Source organism: Morone saxatilis, unplaced genomic scaffold (assembly GCF_004916995.1).
Source record: "Morone saxatilis isolate NCDOM2014 unplaced genomic scaffold, NCSU_SB_2.0 Contig3, whole genome shotgun sequence".
Taxonomy (NCBI): domain Eukaryota; kingdom Metazoa; phylum Chordata; class Actinopteri; family Moronidae; genus Morone; species Morone saxatilis.
The window spans coordinates 19,774,264-19,792,900 of NW_023339873.1; the positions used below are offsets into that span (position 1 = coordinate 19,774,264).

At 42.2% G+C, this 18,637-nt stretch overlaps 3 protein-coding genes across 6 annotated transcripts in view; 1 reads left to right on the plus strand and 2 right to left on the minus strand.

The window, feature by feature from the left end:
- Positions 1 to 10,323, minus strand: part of wdr43 (WD repeat domain 43) — a gene marked incomplete in the record, with an annotated part of 14,826 nt that extends 4,503 nt beyond the window's left edge. Inside the window, 15 exon segments of the mRNA XM_035674204.1 lie at positions 291 to 404; positions 1,084 to 1,147; positions 1,334 to 1,365; positions 1,857 to 1,943; positions 2,215 to 2,364; positions 2,789 to 2,914; positions 3,076 to 3,162; positions 3,784 to 3,943; positions 4,488 to 4,552; positions 4,865 to 4,967; positions 5,086 to 5,204; positions 5,737 to 5,857; positions 8,651 to 8,772; positions 9,069 to 9,203; positions 10,088 to 10,323. Of these exon segments, the coding sequence (XP_035530097.1) occupies positions 291 to 404; positions 1,084 to 1,147; positions 1,334 to 1,365; positions 1,857 to 1,943; positions 2,215 to 2,364; positions 2,789 to 2,914; positions 3,076 to 3,162; positions 3,784 to 3,943; positions 4,488 to 4,552; positions 4,865 to 4,967; positions 5,086 to 5,204; positions 5,737 to 5,857; positions 8,651 to 8,772; positions 9,069 to 9,203; positions 10,088 to 10,294 (1,692 nt within the window).
- A 998-nt stretch (positions 10,324 to 11,321) lies between these two features.
- On the plus strand, positions 11,322 to 15,355 carry trmt61b (tRNA methyltransferase 61B). 4 transcript variants are annotated; one of them, XM_035674716.1, is made up of 8 exons: positions 11,322 to 11,422; positions 11,509 to 12,381; positions 12,467 to 12,569; positions 13,464 to 13,654; positions 13,814 to 13,905; positions 14,435 to 14,628; positions 14,728 to 14,808; positions 14,897 to 15,355. In XM_035674716.1, the coding sequence occupies exons 2-8, from the start codon at positions 11,602 to 11,604 to the stop codon at positions 14,929 to 14,931; spliced, it is 1,476 nt and encodes a 491-aa protein (XP_035530609.1). In that variant the 5' UTR covers positions 11,322 to 11,422; positions 11,509 to 11,601; the 3' UTR covers positions 14,932 to 15,355. The 4 variants fall into 4 exon arrangements, with proteins under 4 accessions (XP_035530609.1, XP_035530607.1, XP_035530610.1 ...); XM_035674714.1 differs by having other exon boundaries at positions 14,725 to 14,808; positions 14,897 to 15,339; XM_035674717.1 differs by having other exon boundaries at positions 11,333 to 11,422; positions 11,721 to 12,381; positions 14,725 to 14,808.
- On the minus strand, positions 15,355 to 18,637 carry spdya (speedy/RINGO cell cycle regulator family member A). Its single transcript, XM_035674718.1, has 6 exons — positions 18,364 to 18,637; positions 18,198 to 18,256; positions 18,021 to 18,106; positions 17,760 to 17,931; positions 17,259 to 17,610; positions 15,355 to 15,837 (listed from the first exon to the last, which is right to left on the minus strand). The coding sequence occupies exons 1-6, from the start codon at positions 18,614 to 18,616 to the stop codon at positions 15,776 to 15,778; spliced, it is 984 nt and encodes a 327-aa protein (XP_035530611.1). The 5' UTR covers positions 18,617 to 18,637; the 3' UTR covers positions 15,355 to 15,775.

Genomic DNA, 18,637 nt, shown 5'->3' on the forward strand with positions numbered 1-18,637 from the left:
TGATACAATTCCCCCTATATGCCACTCTCTACTGACAGTCCCTAATTTCAGTATCTAAATGCAACCTTCCTCTCAGCACACAGCTGATGTTTTATAACTAGTTCACAGTCGAGTTTCTAACAGTAAGCTCAGAGGACATTTTGCACTATGGGCACTAAAACATCATTAGGCAGTGGATCTAAACAACCCCTACTACCCAATTCATACTTCACATACTAAGTCACAGTCCAGACATTTAAAAACAATTCAAGGCAAAGAGAGTGCTTATGTTTGAACATGACGATGCCTACCTGTGTCATTAGGAGATACAGTTTCCCATGCAGCTTTGTTAGCTTGTGGAACATCTTCACTCTGCTCTCAATCATGTGATAAAGGACTCCTAGCTGGGTAACCAGGTCTGGCAGCTGTTGGATACACAGATGGATCAGTTAAAGGTAAAAACATTTGAGCAGCAGAAAACAAACAAGACAGCAATCGATGAGCAGTCCTCGGCCAAGGTCTCGTCTCCCTCATTAACTATTGCTTTCATATTGATGGAGACCTAACCTCACATTAAAATTGTGGACAATACCTTATAGTAGGTTGAGTAGAAATGTCCTGGGTTCCGTTTGAAGAGCAAATGCTCTGTCTGTATAACCTTACCGGTCAGGGGATGTGTAATTTGAAGATCTGAATGTTAGCCATCTGACGGTACTATGATAAAGGCTTTTCAATAGGTTTCCTCTTCTAAGCATCATAGTGCACAGTAAAAGGTGTGCAGCTGCTGGCTATGATATTCTGGTCACATATTGCCAAACGGTTGGGGACAGTCACATAATCTCTGCTGTGTGATGGAGGTAATGACTGTAGATCTAAAGATTAAAGGTGAATGTCGTCAAAGGGACGCGGTATGCATTGTGTTGTGTGGGTTTATATGCTTTTGTTGCTGAGGGGAATCACATACACATTGTTTGGACCTTGGAGAGCTTAAAGTGTGCGTCTGTACAGAAGGCGCTACGGAGTAAAAGTCAAACAAGCATCAACAATCAGGTGGCTTTAAGTCAGCAGTAAAGACAGAATGTGATGTTGGTAAAGTGAACTCACCGATGCCAGGTATGATGTGTGGTGCATGAGTACAGCCTTGAGCCACCGTACCATTAAAACTGCCCTGTAGGAAGGAACAAATGGATATGCTGTCAAGTGGGAACCACAAATGCCTGACTGTAAATATCCACATGATAGGGTTTTTAATGGAAAGCAGAAAGCAGCACCATTAGTTACTGATGTCTGATGTGAACAAACAGCCAATAAGCCAATTACATGATTAGAGTTGATCTGCTAAGCTTCAACTTACGTAAAAGGATGCCCTTGGAGTCTCTTTGTGATCTACAGAAAGAGAGATGAAGCACCGATTAAAAAACTGCTGCAACAAGTTAATGCCACAATTGCACTTTAGGGTTGCAACTAACAATTATTCTCATCTGCCCAATAATTTCTAAATTATTCCATTCATTGTTTGGTCTGTAAAGTGTCAAAATAGTAATAAAAACAGCCACCCCAGTTCCTCAAAGTCCAACATGAGGTCTTTAGATGTCCTGTTTTGTCATTTAAAAACCCAAAGATATTCTGTTTAATACAATGTTAAACAACAGCAGGAAGGCACCACATTTGAGAGGCTGAAAACTTTTTTAGGCATTATCGCAAGAATAATTACTAATGGTTGCAGCTCTACTTCACTTAGAATCCTTATAGTGTGACAGAAGATCTGGTAGTCTCTACTAACAGTAACTGGTGTCTCAACGATAACCAAAAAATACTACTGACACGCCACAGGAATATGGAGTGGTTTGCACAATGCATAGAAAACTGATGCTCACCTCTTCCACCAAAGGTAAAACAGCAGGAAGAGGTAACCGAGCCACTGTTTTCTTTATCACCATCTCTTTACGGGTCTGGAAAACTTTCTGTAGGAGGGAAAAACGACAAGTTGTGCGACAAATTTCAAGTAGAGGTTTATGTTTACTACTACAGTAGATCAGCATGTCAAATCGCATAACTCTTAAAACTAAAAGTTTGATCTTATGGAAGACCTTTGCAGTTAGGGTTAAAATCCTCACAACCAAAACAATTAAACTTTTTACTGGTAGTAAAACAAACTTGGGAAATTCACTTTGGTTTTTCATCAAACTGCACTGAATGTTTTATTTCAGAGCACAGACTGAGAAGAACACTTACATTTAGGATGCTTGCATCGCTGCTCTCCAGGCCCTGCACCAGCAGCACTGCAAAATTGTCCGTCTGTAAAGAGGCTGTCCCTTTAGGGCCTCCCTTCTCGATGGAGACTGAAGACAGATCAATTTCACCGAGTCGCTCCGCTATCGACATCTACAAGAGAACAGAGATGTTTTCGGTCAACTGGAAATGGCTGACACCTGTTCACACACACCAAATTTATCCGTCCAATTTACCCAGGTTTAATACCACATCACATAAAACCTGTCTGAAAGCAAGAAAAGCCAAGTGGCAATATTAGACTTGGTCCGGCAATTAAGTAAATGAATGATGTGTCCAACAACTGCAATATAAAAAGAGGGAACTGATGCAGACACAGTATACTGTCAGCAAACACACTGCTCTTACAGTTAAAAACAGTGTCCTCTTTATATCTGGCTTTTTAAGATTGGTGTATGATTAGTACCAACACCGTGGTGCAAACAGTTCTGGCTCCTCAAGTTGTTTGGACTGTACCAAAAAGCCAGCAGAATGAGAACCAGAGTGAGCCACTTCTTGTTGATGACACTGAACCCACCTCTTTGGTGTCTGTGTCTTTTTTCCTCTTCTCTGATCCCTGTGAGGCTCCCTTGACTGGGGCTTGATGACCAGGAAGCCCTGGGACCAACACTCTGCTCTTGGTGTTGACAATTGGAGTTTTCACCTGGAATGGGCAACAGATCTCAGATTATCATCTTCAGTCACAGTTTGAAAATAGCTACAGTGGACACATTGGCAAATAAGGTTCTATACAGTCTAGACAACATGGCAGGAATACACTGGTATTCTTGACTCTTATGAAAGAAGATAAAACTTGATTGTTACCTTGGAAACAGCGGTTTCCATGGAAAGAGACAAGCTGGTCTGAACATCCCGGGTCAAACAGATGTGTCTCTCTGCTGTGTTGATCTCCTGTACAGATGAGAGGAAGGTAGATCGAGAGTGTGATCAACACAGATTTTTCCATTCTTCCTCTGATGCTAACAAAGCTGGTGAACAGCCTTTACGTAACAATTCACCAAAAAGAATTAGGAATGTATTCTATTTAGAGTAAAACCTGAACACAAGTGGAAAAAACTCCCATAATACTACATGTTGTCAAGCATGTAGTATTACTGTATTTAATCACAGCACTATTTCCTGTGATTCATTTAGTAGCCGTGCACCCAAATTGTCAAACCTTAATGTCACCATGAATCTTACTTGCTTCTCACTAAAACTCCATTTTAGTCCAAATATAATAGAACAAAAACATGTTTGGAAATAACCCAATGAGAACAGATCGTTTGGTACTGTAGTGATCCAATAACAGGAAAGCTTATTATCCAACATGTGGAATACAAGTCAGAAACATGTTTCAACCTAGACTTCCTGGAAATGGGATTGTTTTTGTCCTGTTGCTTATACAGTGCAAGAACATAGACCGTCTCTGTAGAGACCATATGCAGAAGAACCTCTATCTTATCAGCTGTACAAAACATGGCTGTCCAAGCAAAAGGTCATGGTTTGTAACCCTAGTAGTGAAACACATACCACTTTCTCCATGACTGGCTGTAGGTGGTTGCCGTAGGCCAGCATCACAGTCCGCGTATCAACTCCGAGGGCAGCAGCCAGCAGTGGGATGGGCACTGGGGAGTCCTTTGTGTCAGACATCTGCACCGTGCACGAAGGTGACAAGGGCTTCTTACAGGGCCTGTGGGGACAGATGTTTAGACAGGCCATGAGCACAGCGAGTATAGAACAGTGAATGAAATGTTTTAGATGACATTTATTATTCAACAATCCAGAAAATCCAAATTTTGAATTCCTGCAGAGAACGAGGGGTCAATATTTCTTATTAGTGTCTGCTGCTGGCAATGCCCTCCATCAGCCATTAGGGGGCGCAAATACCAAGTGTGTCTCAACAAATATGAATAAACAAATATTAAAATTACTTTCAGTATTCATGGATTTGCTCTGCATCAAAAAATACAGCTGTCTTAATAGTGCAGTTTAGAGTTGAGCTGTCAGAGAAGAGCACCCACCCTTTCAGCTGTGACGCTGCTAAATTAGAATAAAAAGTTTTGTTTTAGTGATGGACAACCTCAGGAGAGAACAAATCAAAACTTAAAATTGGAATACAAACTGTCTGATACAAAACAAATTAATTGCTTTTACTAAGTGCCCAAATGTTTCATATAGTTATCTTTCACTGCCATATGTTGTCTAGTACAGTATGTAGTGTTTTAAGGCCTTACCCATTTAAAAAGTGCTCAAAGAGATGCAGCTGCCCATCTTTACACACCACTGCCAGCCTCAGCGCCTGTGCAAAACAAAAACACCACAAACAACATTTGCATATGGTAAATAGGTAATGTAAACATTAATAGTCTGTGGAGCTCCAACATAATTACACCACATTAAAGCATCTTTAAATCCCAAATAAACATGGATGCATATTCACAGTGGCCATTTCAATAGCTGCACCCATATGCTTAGTTCAGAGTTACTATTAACCATCATTTTGCCACGTTGTAACAGCTTTGATGAACAGTTATTTGATTCATAGAGCTTAACATACAGTTCAGTACAAATCAATGCCTCATTGCAGTAATAGACATTGCTCCACTCTGACCTCTTCCTTGCTGTTGGACGTGACGAGGTCAATGTGTTGTGGCTCGTCCGTCAGTGTGAAGGAAACCACTGAGTTCTTGTCCTTTCCGTCCTCTCGTACTTGCCTACAGTGAGATAACTTCATGTCAGCTGCATGAAAATATGATCAGCAATAAAAGCCAGACAACAGCAGAACATGTTAAAGGACGTGTAATGAGCTCTGGCTGTTACGTGCGCACTCACCAAACACTGAGAAGTCGATCGTGTGCAGCACCAGACAGGAAATAGAGACCATTGCTGTCGGGGGGTCGCGTGGTGGCAAAGCGCAGGGTCGTCACAGCTGTGGAGTGGCCTGTGAACTTCTGCAGAGAGAACAATGACCATCAGCAGTACAGTTGAGGATATTCTGCTTGAAAAACCAGGCCCATGTTTGACTGTTTTAGAAGAGTAATTCTTTTTCTGAAAGGCCTGAATGGCTTGTTGGCATGATTTTTAACTACTTTGAATAACTAGTAGGACCAATTTATTTAAGAGTGTGGCTTCCAGTATATTTACATGAAAACCCATAATAGTTATCCTTGATCTCATAAACAGGGTTTCTGCAGGTTTCAACTGGTGAAACTTAAGACTTTCTATGAGCACTATGAGTGTAATTTACTTCCAAACTCGCAAAAAAGGTACGAAAGATATGAAAGAAAATCAGTATTGGTCTCTTGTTGGTTTCATTGTGTAGTGTTATAGCATGATCAATAAAGTTTTTCCCAAAAACACATTTAAAAAGGGACTTCATACAATTAATGACTTAGAAGTCTAAGTCTAAGTCTAGTCTATTAAACCAATTCATTTTGAATGACAAATATGAATAGAAAGCAGCTGTGTAGACAAGATACTCACCCTGTAAACCTCCTTGGTGTCCAGGTCCCACATCTTAATAATCTGACCAGCTGAAAGCAGGAGTTTGCCATCAGGGCTCACACACAGACTGGTCACTGCTGCACGGTCCGCCTTCCACTTACTGTGCACAAACAAAGAGACAATGACTGTTGGTGATGTCTATGTATTTTGGTGAAGGTTTATCTTCTAACTTTGTTTTTATGGGATTCTATTTCCTCTCTTGATGACATTATTAAACCAGATGTAGAGCATCCAACGGACTTGTTTTGTCCTCCATTGTCAGATCCAAACACCACTTCCTCCATTATGTTTTATTATTATTAAGCTCTTTTTTATATGTGAAGAGCCTGAAACTTTACAGCTACATTCAACAGCAAACTATTTACTATTCCACTCGACTTGATAGCAGTACAAAAAGTCCAAAACACTCACACCACTCTCCAAACCATTTTGTGGACCACAAATGGGCTTTAGTGAGCATCAAGTGAGGATTCATAGAGACATTACTGCCCATGATTGTACCCACCGACGGTGCCACTACTGAATCAGTCACTGGAGAAAGGGTGTTTATGATGAAATACAGTGATACTAAATGCATTATTCTAGAACCTTCAGTGATATGGCTCGTTGATGTATTTTAGTGCTTGTGAGCGAGGTGCCAGGTCCTGACTTATGTGGTAGAGCCGGCTATTTGAAGCATTAGGTTGCATCCACATTAGGCTCTTTTAAACTGTCTTTTCTACGTGAGGAGAAGCAGAGACAATAAGAGCAAAGCAATAACGTGTGCCATTTGAAGGCTGCAACAATATGCCATAATAAGACATCCTTTGCTCTATCAAAGCAGATATCCCTTCGTGTATGGATGAACTCAATCCACAACTTATGGCCCTCCATTCTGCAGAACTGACTGCATAAAAAGGTTTCTTACAGCCAGCCTGTTCCTCTCCTGGGAGGATTTTCACCTACTGCCCCTTACAGAAGTACACCTCCTGCACATCACATTTACACGACTTTAAACAACGTTTCTTTACACTGAACCACTACTCACCTTTGTTAGATTTACTTATAAGCTTGGAATTGTTGTCTTTTTAGAATCAATACTTTTACTGCTAAGTAGTCAAGGTGCAAAAAAAGTAAGAGAGTCCATTCATTACAGGGACCATAACACTGTCTACCATGCTTCACTGAGGGATACGGGTTTGGTAAGAGACAGTTTCAGGTTGGTTTAACGATGAAATCAGATTGAGTTACTTCATATGATCTTAAAGGACAGCCAATCTGACATGGCTATTTCCCACAACCTTCATATAAAACCAGTGATTTAAGTTAGTAGAGATGCTTTGGTCCTGGCTGTTGGAATGTGATTGGGATGAACAGGGTCACCCAAGTTCTGTTCTTAAATTTCTGTGACAATAGCTCCATGCTGACATCCCTCTATCCACAGATATCGTACACAGATATGTGCGATTGGTGGAGATGTTATTGCATAAAATAAGGAAAAATAAGGATTTCCACTAGTGTCATATGTTATTACACAAAGAGCAACAAAGGCCACATATTTAGCTATTTATTGAGCTGTACTGTTTTGATAAAGGTAAAATGTGTGACAAAACAGCATTATACTGAAGTACTGTAGTTCTTCAGAGATGCTGCTACAAATCTTATTCTCGAGATTTAAGAAAACATTTGTTTGATACAGCTGCAAACATTTTACATCATCATGTTAATCCTTTTTTTGGGTGAAAATTCCATTTATGCAAAAATTTCATTACCACATAATCATGAATCACAGTATTATATCGTGCAGCCCTACTGATGACGTCCTCGGCTTCAAACATCACTGCTGCCTCAAAGTGTTTCGTTAGGTTTGACAAGTATGGCAGCATAATGTGACCGGCATATTAGTGATAAACACTAGAAAATCATAATCTTAAGTATGAAAATATTTCCACTTATACCAAATAATGGGATAAAAGCAATTATTTGATTTAATTAATGTTGCATTTCACTGTATAATGTTGCATAAATATCAACCATAATGTTAGGGCTTAAGAGCCCACAGTGACACTGGGCCTAAACTGCAACAAAAAAGTACAGTCATATTTCGTGTCAGCAGAAATATTCTATATTTAGGCTTTATGAAGCATGCATTTATTAATTATTTAACTAACAGCGTACAATAATATTTACATTTAATGCAACATTAAAACAAAAGGTATTACAGATTTTATTACACACAGGCTTCTTAGACTTCTATTGCACAGATACATAGCCATAGAATCTTAGAATCTCTTTTAGCACAAGTAGAAACGAAGAGCCAAAGCTTCATAAGGCATCATCCAGCCATCTGTAATAACAGCCAAAATGAAACTTAGATGCTGTCTGGTTGCTATGCTCTCTGCAAGCCTGTATCTGTACATGTCAAAGATCATTTGTGATCAAAAAGGCACACTCTGTAACAAAAGTGCACAACCATGACTGGACTGTGTGTTTTAGCAGTTTAAACAGGACCAACAGAGGAGAGCCCCGGCTATAGAGTAAATCACAATAAAGTGCAAAAGGGGCATAAGATATGTATTCGTGGAAACAATGTTCTTTCAAGAACACATCATGACAGTCTGAGACGGATTAAATAGAAAACAAGTTCAGTGGTTTAAAGTGTGATAAACTCAAAACAGACCCACTTTCTTTCCTATTTCACATGGTTCTACTACAGACTGCAGCTCTTGCTTCATGTGAGATATTTCTCTTTATAAATCTAAGAGCATTACATTTGGATTTTAAACTTAATAATAATAATAATAATGTGACTCAATATAGCAAATGTGTTTTGGTTTAGTCAGTTCTGGACACATTCTTTCTCGTATTAATTTTTTAATAACATTGTATTTCTACTAACAAACTAGATACTCACCTCCTCGCCTTGCCCGTCTGCAGGTCCCACTCTACAATGTTTGTATCATCTGAGCCGCTGTACAATAAAGTGTCTTCAGGGTGCCACTGAACACAATTTACTCCCCCACTATGGCCTCCATCCTGGCAGAGACAGAAAACATTAGTTAGCAGTGGTAAACCAATTATCCTGATATTAAAAACTGAATGCTAATGCAATACTTACATTTAATGTGTTTTACTTTCACAAAAATATCTTTATTCATAGAAATTCATTTCCTGTTCTCCACATGCCAAGGCATCATTTAGGGAAACGTATGAAGTAACTTTCACAGTATGAAAAAAAAAAATGCACTCTTAGCATCTTACGTTTGATTTCTCCTCTATAGGATATGGTATACAAGCCAGGATGTCCACAGTGTGTTGAATCTCAGACTCACCAGGGTACAGTGCAGGGCTCCCTTTGCTGTACTGTAGATAAGCACGCTACCCGCCGCTGTGCCCATTGCCAACAGGTCTGCCTTCTCCTCCACCTGCCCTGCCTCCGATTTCCTCTTCTTCCTCTGAGGTCCCTCCTGAAAGACAGCACATTTGTAATATTGAGTAAAATGTACAAATAATGACACAAATATATGAGACGGGCTCAGTTCACTATATGGGAGGCTGTACCGTCACTCATGTTAAACTCTCAGTCTATTACCACTACCCGGTTTGACAGTCTACACCAGCATACTGACAGCAGATAGAAGCAAATGCTGTCTTTGGCTACTAATCATCGATTGTTTAAAGTTAGCTTGCTGAACAACCTAATGGCTGGTAAAGTAAGCAGACACTATTTGTGGGAAATATGTTCACAATATACACGCTCCAAACTGTTTTTAAAAGCTTAATAAAGTTTCAGTGTTTGCATTTGTGTCAAACTAAACACTTTGCCTTGTTGTGAACGGTTAATAAATTGGTTAAAACTTTCTGAATCTCTCTTTCTAGAAGTGTCATGGTGGCTCACGCTTCTGAAGCTTTGATGTGCTAGTGCTAACTTAAATAACGACTTTATTTGCAGTACTGACGGTCCAAACACAGGGTAAAACAATTGGTCGGAATAGTGTGGCTCCTTTACGTACTCTTTAGAGTTAGTTCACCCTGAAATACATAATTAAGACATTGTCCGTGTTTTCTAGACTACCATGTGGGACTAACATGTGCGTCCTGCGCAGCTGCTGAAAGCTAGCTAACGGCTAACGTGGCAGCCCTGTTAATCAAGTCTGTCAGATAGAGGAAAGCGTCTGAATTAACACAAAACTGGGTCTTCAAGTATTCTAAGCTCTTTTCTTTGTGAATAGCGACAATTTTCCTGTTTAAATATGTGCACTTCTATAGGAACCTCCATCACAGACAGACCTGCTAAGGCCTCGCTAGCTACAGTGCTAACAGCAGGGAATTCCACAGCAGCAGTACGTACCTTGACTGTCCGGCATGGTCCCCAGGATATGCAGATACAAGTGGCACTCAAGTGGGCTGAAGGCACATATTCTTGGTGAAGTGTTTTACTATCTGTGTTCCAAATGCGAAGTCTGCCATCCTGGGCACACAATGCTAAGTACTGTCGTGATTTGGGTGAAAAAACGCAGGGTAGCTGCAGCGAAGAGCTGCCACCATCGGCCGCCATTTCTGAAGCACTGCTTGAGTCTGCGTGCGTGGTTTACACAAACCACGTGTGCCCCTCTGAGGACATGCGCGTTAGCGCGTCAGGAGCACCGCCCTCCCATTGGCTGCTACCAGACAACAACGAGCTTGATTCATGCTGCCTTCAAGTGTTCTCGTTAACAGCGATTTTTTTTTAGGTTTTACGACAGTTGGCATCCTTTTTTAACTTTGCATTACTGCCTTCTGATTGAGAGCATCACCAGACGACGTTGATAGGGAAGCAGCTGCCACAGTAGCAGCTGTAAATATCACAATTTACAACTGGTCGATGCTTGTTTCTACTTTCACTCGAAAAGCAACAGCAAAACTGACAAAACAACTGACACCGCAGCTCAAGTATTCCCATTAGTTTTACAGCTACAAATAAATAATACAATTAATAGGTGGTTGTCTCTGCAACACTTTGTTGGATATCCCACTGGGTTGTAAATGTGGATTCCAAAATACAATTACGACTTTTTAGAGAACTTGAACGCAGCAACAACAAATGAAGTTCTCTATTAAATCCATAAGTAGAATAATACAATGAACCGAACAACTATATTGGGTGATTTTGATGTCAAATTCACTTCATATTTGCATTTTACATAACCCAAGCCATGCTACATTTACATATTTTATGAAGTCACAATTTCCTCCAGGGGAAGACACAAATCGATTTACACATTTGGCGCCGTTTGAGGTTGTTATCCACAATAAATAGTATGTTTCCCACTTTGAAATATATAGTGTGCTATGTATTTCAAAGTGGGCACTGACCCTCATGTGGCTCCTGTATAACAAATAGTGGGCAGTGTATTCCCAGTTATGGGACAGAAAATGTAATAACAAAGACACACTCCCACTGCAGGACTGCTGAATTCTACTGTGTTCTGCCTATTTGAGCTTCACATAAGAGCTAAATATAAGAAAATGTGTCATTATGATATCGCCCTCTGCTGGTGGACCTAAATTACTACACCGGTCGCTCAGTTATGACGTCCTTCACGTGTGTCTTGTTTCCAGCCAGCATGGTGACCCCCTGTCACTGTAAATACATCCGGGTGAAGAGGAACGAGGAACGCGAGTTGTTAGACTGTAAATGGATACTGTAAGTGGAAGCAGGTCTACTGCTCTATTCACATTTGAGTTGTTTATTTCGCAGATATTCATATTGTATTAACCAACTTTTCTCAGGTTCCAGCTGGTTATGATTCACTGCTTGGTGAACTGGATTCAAAGGACATAGCCTTTACTTTCAGTTCATATATTGTGTCATAATCTGATATAATGGCTGTGCAAATGCCCTTGGCTGGACTTGTGTTTATGCACAGACTGGTGAGGATCAGAACATTCAGTCAAAGACATCTCAGTAACAGGGGCTTACTTGTAAAACTCCTTAAATGTAGGAGGGACGTAAGAACTTTTGCAGCGAGTTCGATTAAATGTAACAAGAATGAGGGAGACAACGCAGACTCTTCACCCTTGAGCACCAGACTGACTTCCAGGCAAACGCTGCTGTCCAGAAGGAGGCGACCCCTGTCCCCCCTGGAGAGGATCAGTGGCCTGCTGCCCCAGGATGCCCTGACCCCTGAGGTGATGCAGCTGAGGGAGCAGAACCTGCAAGAGCCTGCAGATGACACAAGCACCCAGGTAGAGGAAAGTGGGCACTCGGCAATCCCTAAAAAGGATGACTCAGAGACCCATCATGCATCAGATGCAGCTGTGGAGCCGGACACTTCAGAAACCGCGTTAAACGAAGCATATTACAAGGAAAAAAGTTTGATATCACCACCCACTCTTCCTGGGGAGAGCCTGCTCGTGTTCGGGGAGCTGCTCGTCGCTGAGTATCGCAAGAACAGGCGGGTGGAGTACAGGAAGATGTTCAAGCTTCAGAAGGGCACACGTCTGCATGGCAACTGGGGGTTCATCCCGCATGATTACATAGCCGGGCACCCCGCAGGCTGCTTCCTGAGGACACTCAGGGGGGTTCCCATCTTCATACGTCGGGCCAGTCTGGAGGATTACGTGCTGTTCATGAAGAGGGGGCCAGCCATCGCCTACCCTAAGGTACAGTGTTTGTTTGTGTGTCATAGTCCTGTATTGATCGTTAGTTCTTCTCACAGATATTGTGTGTTTGTTTCTCTCTTACCAGGATGCAAATACCATGCTAATGATGATGGACGTCACAGAGGGAGACTGCGTGTTGGATTCAGGCTCGGGGTCCGGGGCCATGTCTCTGTTCCTGTCCAGAGCAGGTCTGCACCCATCACGCTCTCTCACTTTGGAGTTCTTCCATTAAGATTGAAAATGAAGCAAAGAGTTCCAGTTTAGACACACAGAGCTTTAACACTCTCATGTCCCAGCTGCTGCTGGTTACAAACAGCTTGATGTTTAATATTATAAGTAATTTACGACATATTGCAATTATTCATAATCGTAACACATAGGGCTGAGCAGTAAACCAGTATTTCTACTTAAATATTAGTTGTTAGTTGTTATTGTTTTTGTGTCGCACATGCTTTCTGACTCATTGCAAAACAGAGGAAACAGTTTTGAACAATTACTGTGATGACTTTCATAATTTTCCATATCTTGATAAACATCAAATGTTCTCCACCCAAATTGATACACGTCAGGCCACAGACCTGTATTAGATAAGATGTAGCCTCAGGGTTCCCCATCTGATAACATGTGGTTATTAGACTGTAGATGGCAGATTAACAGTGAAGATTGTGAAACCTGTAAACAGAATCATTATTCTTATACAGTTTCTTTTAGTCAATGAAATAATAGTAAAATAAGCTAAAAAGTTGACGTAAAAAAAACAAAAACTGATTAAATGAGCACAAAACATACATTACATGAACAATTAAAGATGATCAGGTTTACAGCGCAATTTCAGTCAGAACCTGTACGCTGAAAAATGATTGACAGTCCCCTTTAAAAAGCGTTAAAATCATTTCCATGCTGTATTTAAAGAACAGATACTGTGTCTGTGATGACAGTGGCAGAGGTGAAGTGTCATGTTTTCTCACTTTCCTCTTTTCTGCTGACTTAATGTCACAAAAGCATGTTCAAACAGATCATATATGCAGTGGATTCCTGCAGGCTACAATTGACGTTCCACCATATGTTCTTGTTTTCCACAGTGGGCTCTAAAGGCAGCGTGCTGAGTTTGGAGATCAGGGAGGACCACCACAAAAACGCCGTGCTGAACTACAGACGCTGGAGGGCGTCATGGAGTCTGCGACGAGGGGAGGAGTGGCCCGACAACGTCCAGTTTCACAACTCCGACCTCTGCAATGCTTCCTCGCTCCTCGCCGGTCGGGGATTCCACGCGGTCAGTGTCTGGCTTAAACACAGAGCCATTTGGAAACAGAGTCCGACACTACACACCACAACTGTGCAACAATACAACAGCTGGTCACGTGTATTAAGACCGTGGGAATTTGATTCTGTGACACCCGCTCATTCATTGGATGGATTGTGTCTGTTGCAGGTTTCCCTTGACCTGATCAACCCCCACCTGGCTTTACCCACTGTGATTCCACATCTGCACTCTGGAGCTGTATGTGCCGTCTACCTCGCCAAGTGTGTATCTCTGCTGTTAAACTGTCACCGTAACTCTCTCGCTCTCATATCTGGCACTCACTGTGAAGCTATAGACAGGAGATGGTTATCGTAGCTTAGCACAAAGACTGCAAACGGGGGGGGGGAACAGCTAGTTTGTCCAAAAATTTAACGTCCCACCTCATAGTGACAACAAAAGAATCCAGGAAGTTACTGCTCCCAGTCAAGAAATAGCCCCCCCCCTTCAGCTGCCTCTGAAGCCTGGGGCCCTCTGCCCCGGGGCTGCAGAGCGCTGGAGGGTCGTTTTAGAGAAGACAAGTGGAGAGGGGCCGGGGTTTTGAAAAGGCTAACGCTGTGGAGAGGCACGGGTACGGGGGCATGAGGTTTTGCAGGGCAACCAAACTGACTGGTTGTAGTTTGAAGAGATTTACAGGTTGCGGTCACTTCTTTGCAAAACTGATGAATATTTTATATATTATAGTTGAGACTGGGCTGTAATGTTGCAGCAGAACAGACTTTCCTGCCCTCTGACTGTCCCTCTGTCACACAGTGTAACACAGGTCATCGACCTGCTGGAAGGGCTTCGATGTTTGGCGCTCCCTTTGCTGTGTGAACGCATCATCGAGGTTCCAGTCCGAGATTGGTTGGTAGCTCCGGCAATCCAGAAAAGCGGGAGGTTCTGCATCAGGAAAGCCCCGATCATGGACGAAGACCAGGGGGGAGGGGATGAGACATCGGACAAAGGTGATTGGACCACCGTGCTCGTATTTATTTGTGATAAATGTTGATGTTTCTGAGCATTGCCTTCAGTTGAAGTTGTTTTATATTATTATATTTCAGAAGAGATGAGCACAGAGAGACAGCCGGCCTTCGGGAGTGTTCCCTACATTGCCAGACCTCATCCTGAACAGATGAGCCACACAGGTCAGATATTACTGCAGTTGTACTCCCGGTGTAGCGCTCTATCAACAATGTTACAATAAATACTCATTGTCTGCTTCTCCTTTTTTAGCATTCCTGGTGAAACTGAGGAAGTGTGTACAGTAGCTGCCCTCCCCGTAAGGAACCTTGAAAATGAGGAAAAATGATTGTTACATACAGTATCAACCAAATGATCTCATTACTGTATACTGTTGAGTTCAAACTGTTAATTTTGGTTTATTTTGTGTATGTATTTTAATAAAATGTCTACCTTCTAAATGCCAAGCCCCAAATCCCTCATAATATGATGATGTATGATAATTGTTTATCAGTAGATTTATAGAAATTGGCTCTGTGAATAGGGATCAATTATGTAAATATATACAGTAATTGCCTGCATGTAAAGTGAAACAAAGGCAGACTGCAAGGCCTGAGGCACAAAGATGTACCTTCTCCACTCCTATAATCAAAGTTCGGTGCATAAAAGCAGCTGGCAATAAAGAATGTCAAGAAGCCAAAGTTGAAGTCTTTATTCAAAACTCAAGAGGCAGTGTTGGCTCATGACACAGGCACTAGTAAAAACACACCCAGTATGTGAAAGACATGTAAACATCATAAACTTCAATTCATTTCCATATTTTACCGTCTGTGAATAAGTGGTCATCAAACAAGTGCTTCAGTACATAAATAACATAAATAAATAAATAAATAAATATCAACAACTCAGTGCAAGTTAAATACCCATTACAATACTTTGTGTGCCACATAAATCTTACTGCATGGATTAGCTCATTGCTGCAGCTACTTACAGTCACTTAAATGGTTCACATGGTCCTGACCAGTTAATGCTGGGTCAGCACCATGTTCACACGAGAGGAGCTACACGCCAACTAGTGAGTTACACGTTCAGAGTTACAGTGCTATTAAAGAGGAGACAGCAGCCGGGTCAGTACAAAGAGGGTGTGACGCTCTACTCCTCACTGATCCAGTCCATGGAGGTGTCGTATGTGGACCCACAGGAAGACTCATCCCCTAACACAGAGGGAAGAGAGGAAAATGTAGTTTAATACAAGTGAGCTATCCTGTTTCTGTCCAATCCTGTCAGGGTAGTTTCAAACTTACAAGGAAATTACTGAACCTTTACAGTGCAGGGTTTCCCCCAGGAAAAGCCATTTGCTATGTGAAATAGCACCTCTGCTCTTTTCCCTTGAAGTTTAATGTTTTATTTTGTACAAGTCTATAAAAACACTGCGAGAAACTTGTGGGGGAAAAAAGAGCTTCATTTCAGTGTTACTACTGAGTACACAGATGTGTTCCAGAGGACACTGGCTTTGAAAAGTCACACATAATATCTCATGAAATTGTATTACTAGGAGTCCTCAATGTGATAAAATAAATCCTACTCCTAAACCTAATATTCAAGCTTCTTTTCAAACTGAAGTGGGTATCACTGGGATACAGTGCCATCTTTTCCACTTTCACTTTCTAATCCTGCTTTGTGGAAAACCTTCCAGGTGTAATCCAGCTAAAGCACCTCTACCCACAATCCACACAGTCAGTTCAGTGAAAGTGAGCTTTGATTAATGTAGCCGCAGTTCCAGGCTGCTTATATTCACATTAAACCTAAAATCCAGCAGTGATTTATTGAATACGCCTACTGCATCAACAGTGACTGCCACTGTCATCTTTTCACCCGGCTATTAGGCCTGTTGTATGTAAGTGTGTGGCAAACAACACATGCACCATGAATAATACAAAAGAAATATCAATCCTCGGAGCAACGTGTAGTTTGTGGCTTAAGGCAGCCTTAGCCTTCTATAATACAAGGGGTTAGGAGCTAACTGCTAATGTACGATCACTGATATGATTTCACAGTCATCAGATGGGGCCCAGATCAGGGTTTGCCCCGTTTGTGACCTCAGCACTCTGTATAGTTCTGTGCATTGAAAGGTCCAGTGTGTCACATTTAGGAGGATCTATTCTATAGCCTAGGTATGTTTTCATTAGTGTATAATCACCTGACTTATTGAAATGCCATTTCTACGGTAGCCCAGAACAGACAAACCAAACACTGGCTTTACATGGGGCAATTTTTTGTGAGTTTTGTGGCCACCGTAGTTTCTCCTACATGCTCTGAAGGGGAGGGTGAGGCGAGGGGACTGTAATCTGCCACTAAGTCCTACACACTATAGTACATTATTTGGTCACATAGTCCCTGGAGGAAAACCAACATTTAAATCCAATTTTCAATAGACTGTGTCTATGTGTTGTTGTTTTTTTTATTTTTCTCCTAAGGTTTGTGTAGAGGACGCTGTGGGACGATCACGGTACTTTTAAGGAACATGACCTAAGGTCATAACTGGGCGAGCTGTATCAAGGATGTGAGTATGTCCAGATTTGACACTGATTTAAAAATGAGATTTAGCCAGCACACCTGTTTTAGTGATACCTACTAGGAACCTCCTCAACGCAGCAGCAGGAAGAATGCTGTGCCTGGATTTTAGTCTCCACCACCTTCCTGCGAGAGGCTGCGGCCCTAGGTGGGGTGGTCTCCAAGCTCAGTGTGGGGGTGAATGGGTGTGGAAAGGCAGGGTTCTGTGCAGAAGAGCCTCTGGAGGGGTAAGAGGAGCCTGGGCCCTGATCTAACCTGGTGCCGTGGTTACAGAGGGCGCAGGAGACCGGGGAAGCCAAGGGCCCGCGGGGAAAACGAGCATGGTCTTGGTCGCCGTACTGCCGCTGGGCGCCGCTGTGGTGCTCTGACCGCTCCCGCTGCCACACAAAGTGAGAGGGCACGATGGCCATCACCTGGAGGGACAGAGATAGGGAGACAGAAAAAACACAACAAAGATGGAGCGTCTAGCATGAAACCAAAGCAATGGTTACAACACGCTGTGCAACAAGAACATGAGAAACACAATTTATCTGTCTCCTGAGGCAATCACAGTTGTGTGTACCTCTTCGCAACAGCGCCTGCTGACAGCAGCTCTGTACTCAATGCGAGCCCACAGCTTGTCTCGCTGCTTGAGGAAGCGCGGAAACTGCTTCCTCCAGTTCTTGCCCAGTGCCCATGGAAAAATCTCATACTTGCTCTCCTCCTCATCTTCCTCCATGGTGTTGGCAAGATACCTAGAGACGTTGCAAATTGAGGTCTTGTGGCACACAACCTTCATGTTATATGGGGAAAAACAAGATTCAAAAGAAAGTTTGAAACTTACAGTGCAATGAATAAATTCTTCCTGCTGTATTCAGCAATAGTGAAGCTGGCTCTTTTGAAGTACACAAAGGTCATGGCTAGGAGGTACTGATGAATTGGAGAGAAAAGTTGGGGTGAGAGGCATCATAGGGCTTCAGACAGGCTTAATTTCACCTAAATATTTCCAACAACAATTTACCTTGTCAGTCATTTTACAGCAACAGTCCATCCACAAGAAGTCCTGGATCAGGTCATCATCTGCAACCAAACATTATTATTGCATATCAAATATTCCTCATTCTTTCAAAGTTTCAAAGTAAGATCCATCACTGTGATGATTGTTTTTATTGGGGCTATTTATTCACCAAAAAGTCTAAAGAATGATGCCATTTCTTGCCGCTGGATGACAATAGTTGGGGGAATGGTCATTTTGGCATAATACATCTGCTCCCGGCGCTGGCTCGGCTGGCTTTTCCCTGCCGGGCCCTGGGCGTCCTGGCCGCTGGTTCTTTTGAGCCGGAGGCCTCTTCTGATCTGGAGGGAGTGTGAACTGTTGGGTCTGACCCGGACAGTCACTGAGGGGGGGGTCTGGCACCACCGGTGTGTATGCTTCATCATGCTGCACTTTAGGGCATCTGT

Bases quoted from the DNA above. Each gene is read 5' to 3' on its own strand.
- trmt61b (XM_035674714.1), top strand. From the start codon at position 11,602: ATGGCTGTGCAAATGCCCTTGGCTGGACTTGTGTTTATGCACAGACTG. The intron at 13,906-14,434 runs GTGTGTATCTCT...TCTGTCACACAG, and splicing joins TGTGCCGTCTACCTCGCCAA to TGTAACACAGGTCATCGACC. The intron at 14,809-14,896 runs GTCAGATATTAC...CTCCTTTTTTAG, and splicing joins TGAACAGATGAGCCACACAG to CATTCCTGGTGAAACTGAGG.
- spdya (XM_035674718.1), bottom strand. From the start codon at position 18,616: ATGATGAAGCATACACACCGGTGGTGCCAGACCCCCCCCTCAGTGACT. The intron at 18,257-18,363 runs GTGAATAAATAG...GTTTGGTTGCAG, and splicing joins ATCATTCTTTAGACTTTTTG to ATGATGACCTGATCCAGGAC. The intron at 18,107-18,197 runs GTAAATTGTTGT...CCAATTCATCAG, and splicing joins GCTGTAAAATGACTGACAAG to TACCTCCTAGCCATGACCTT.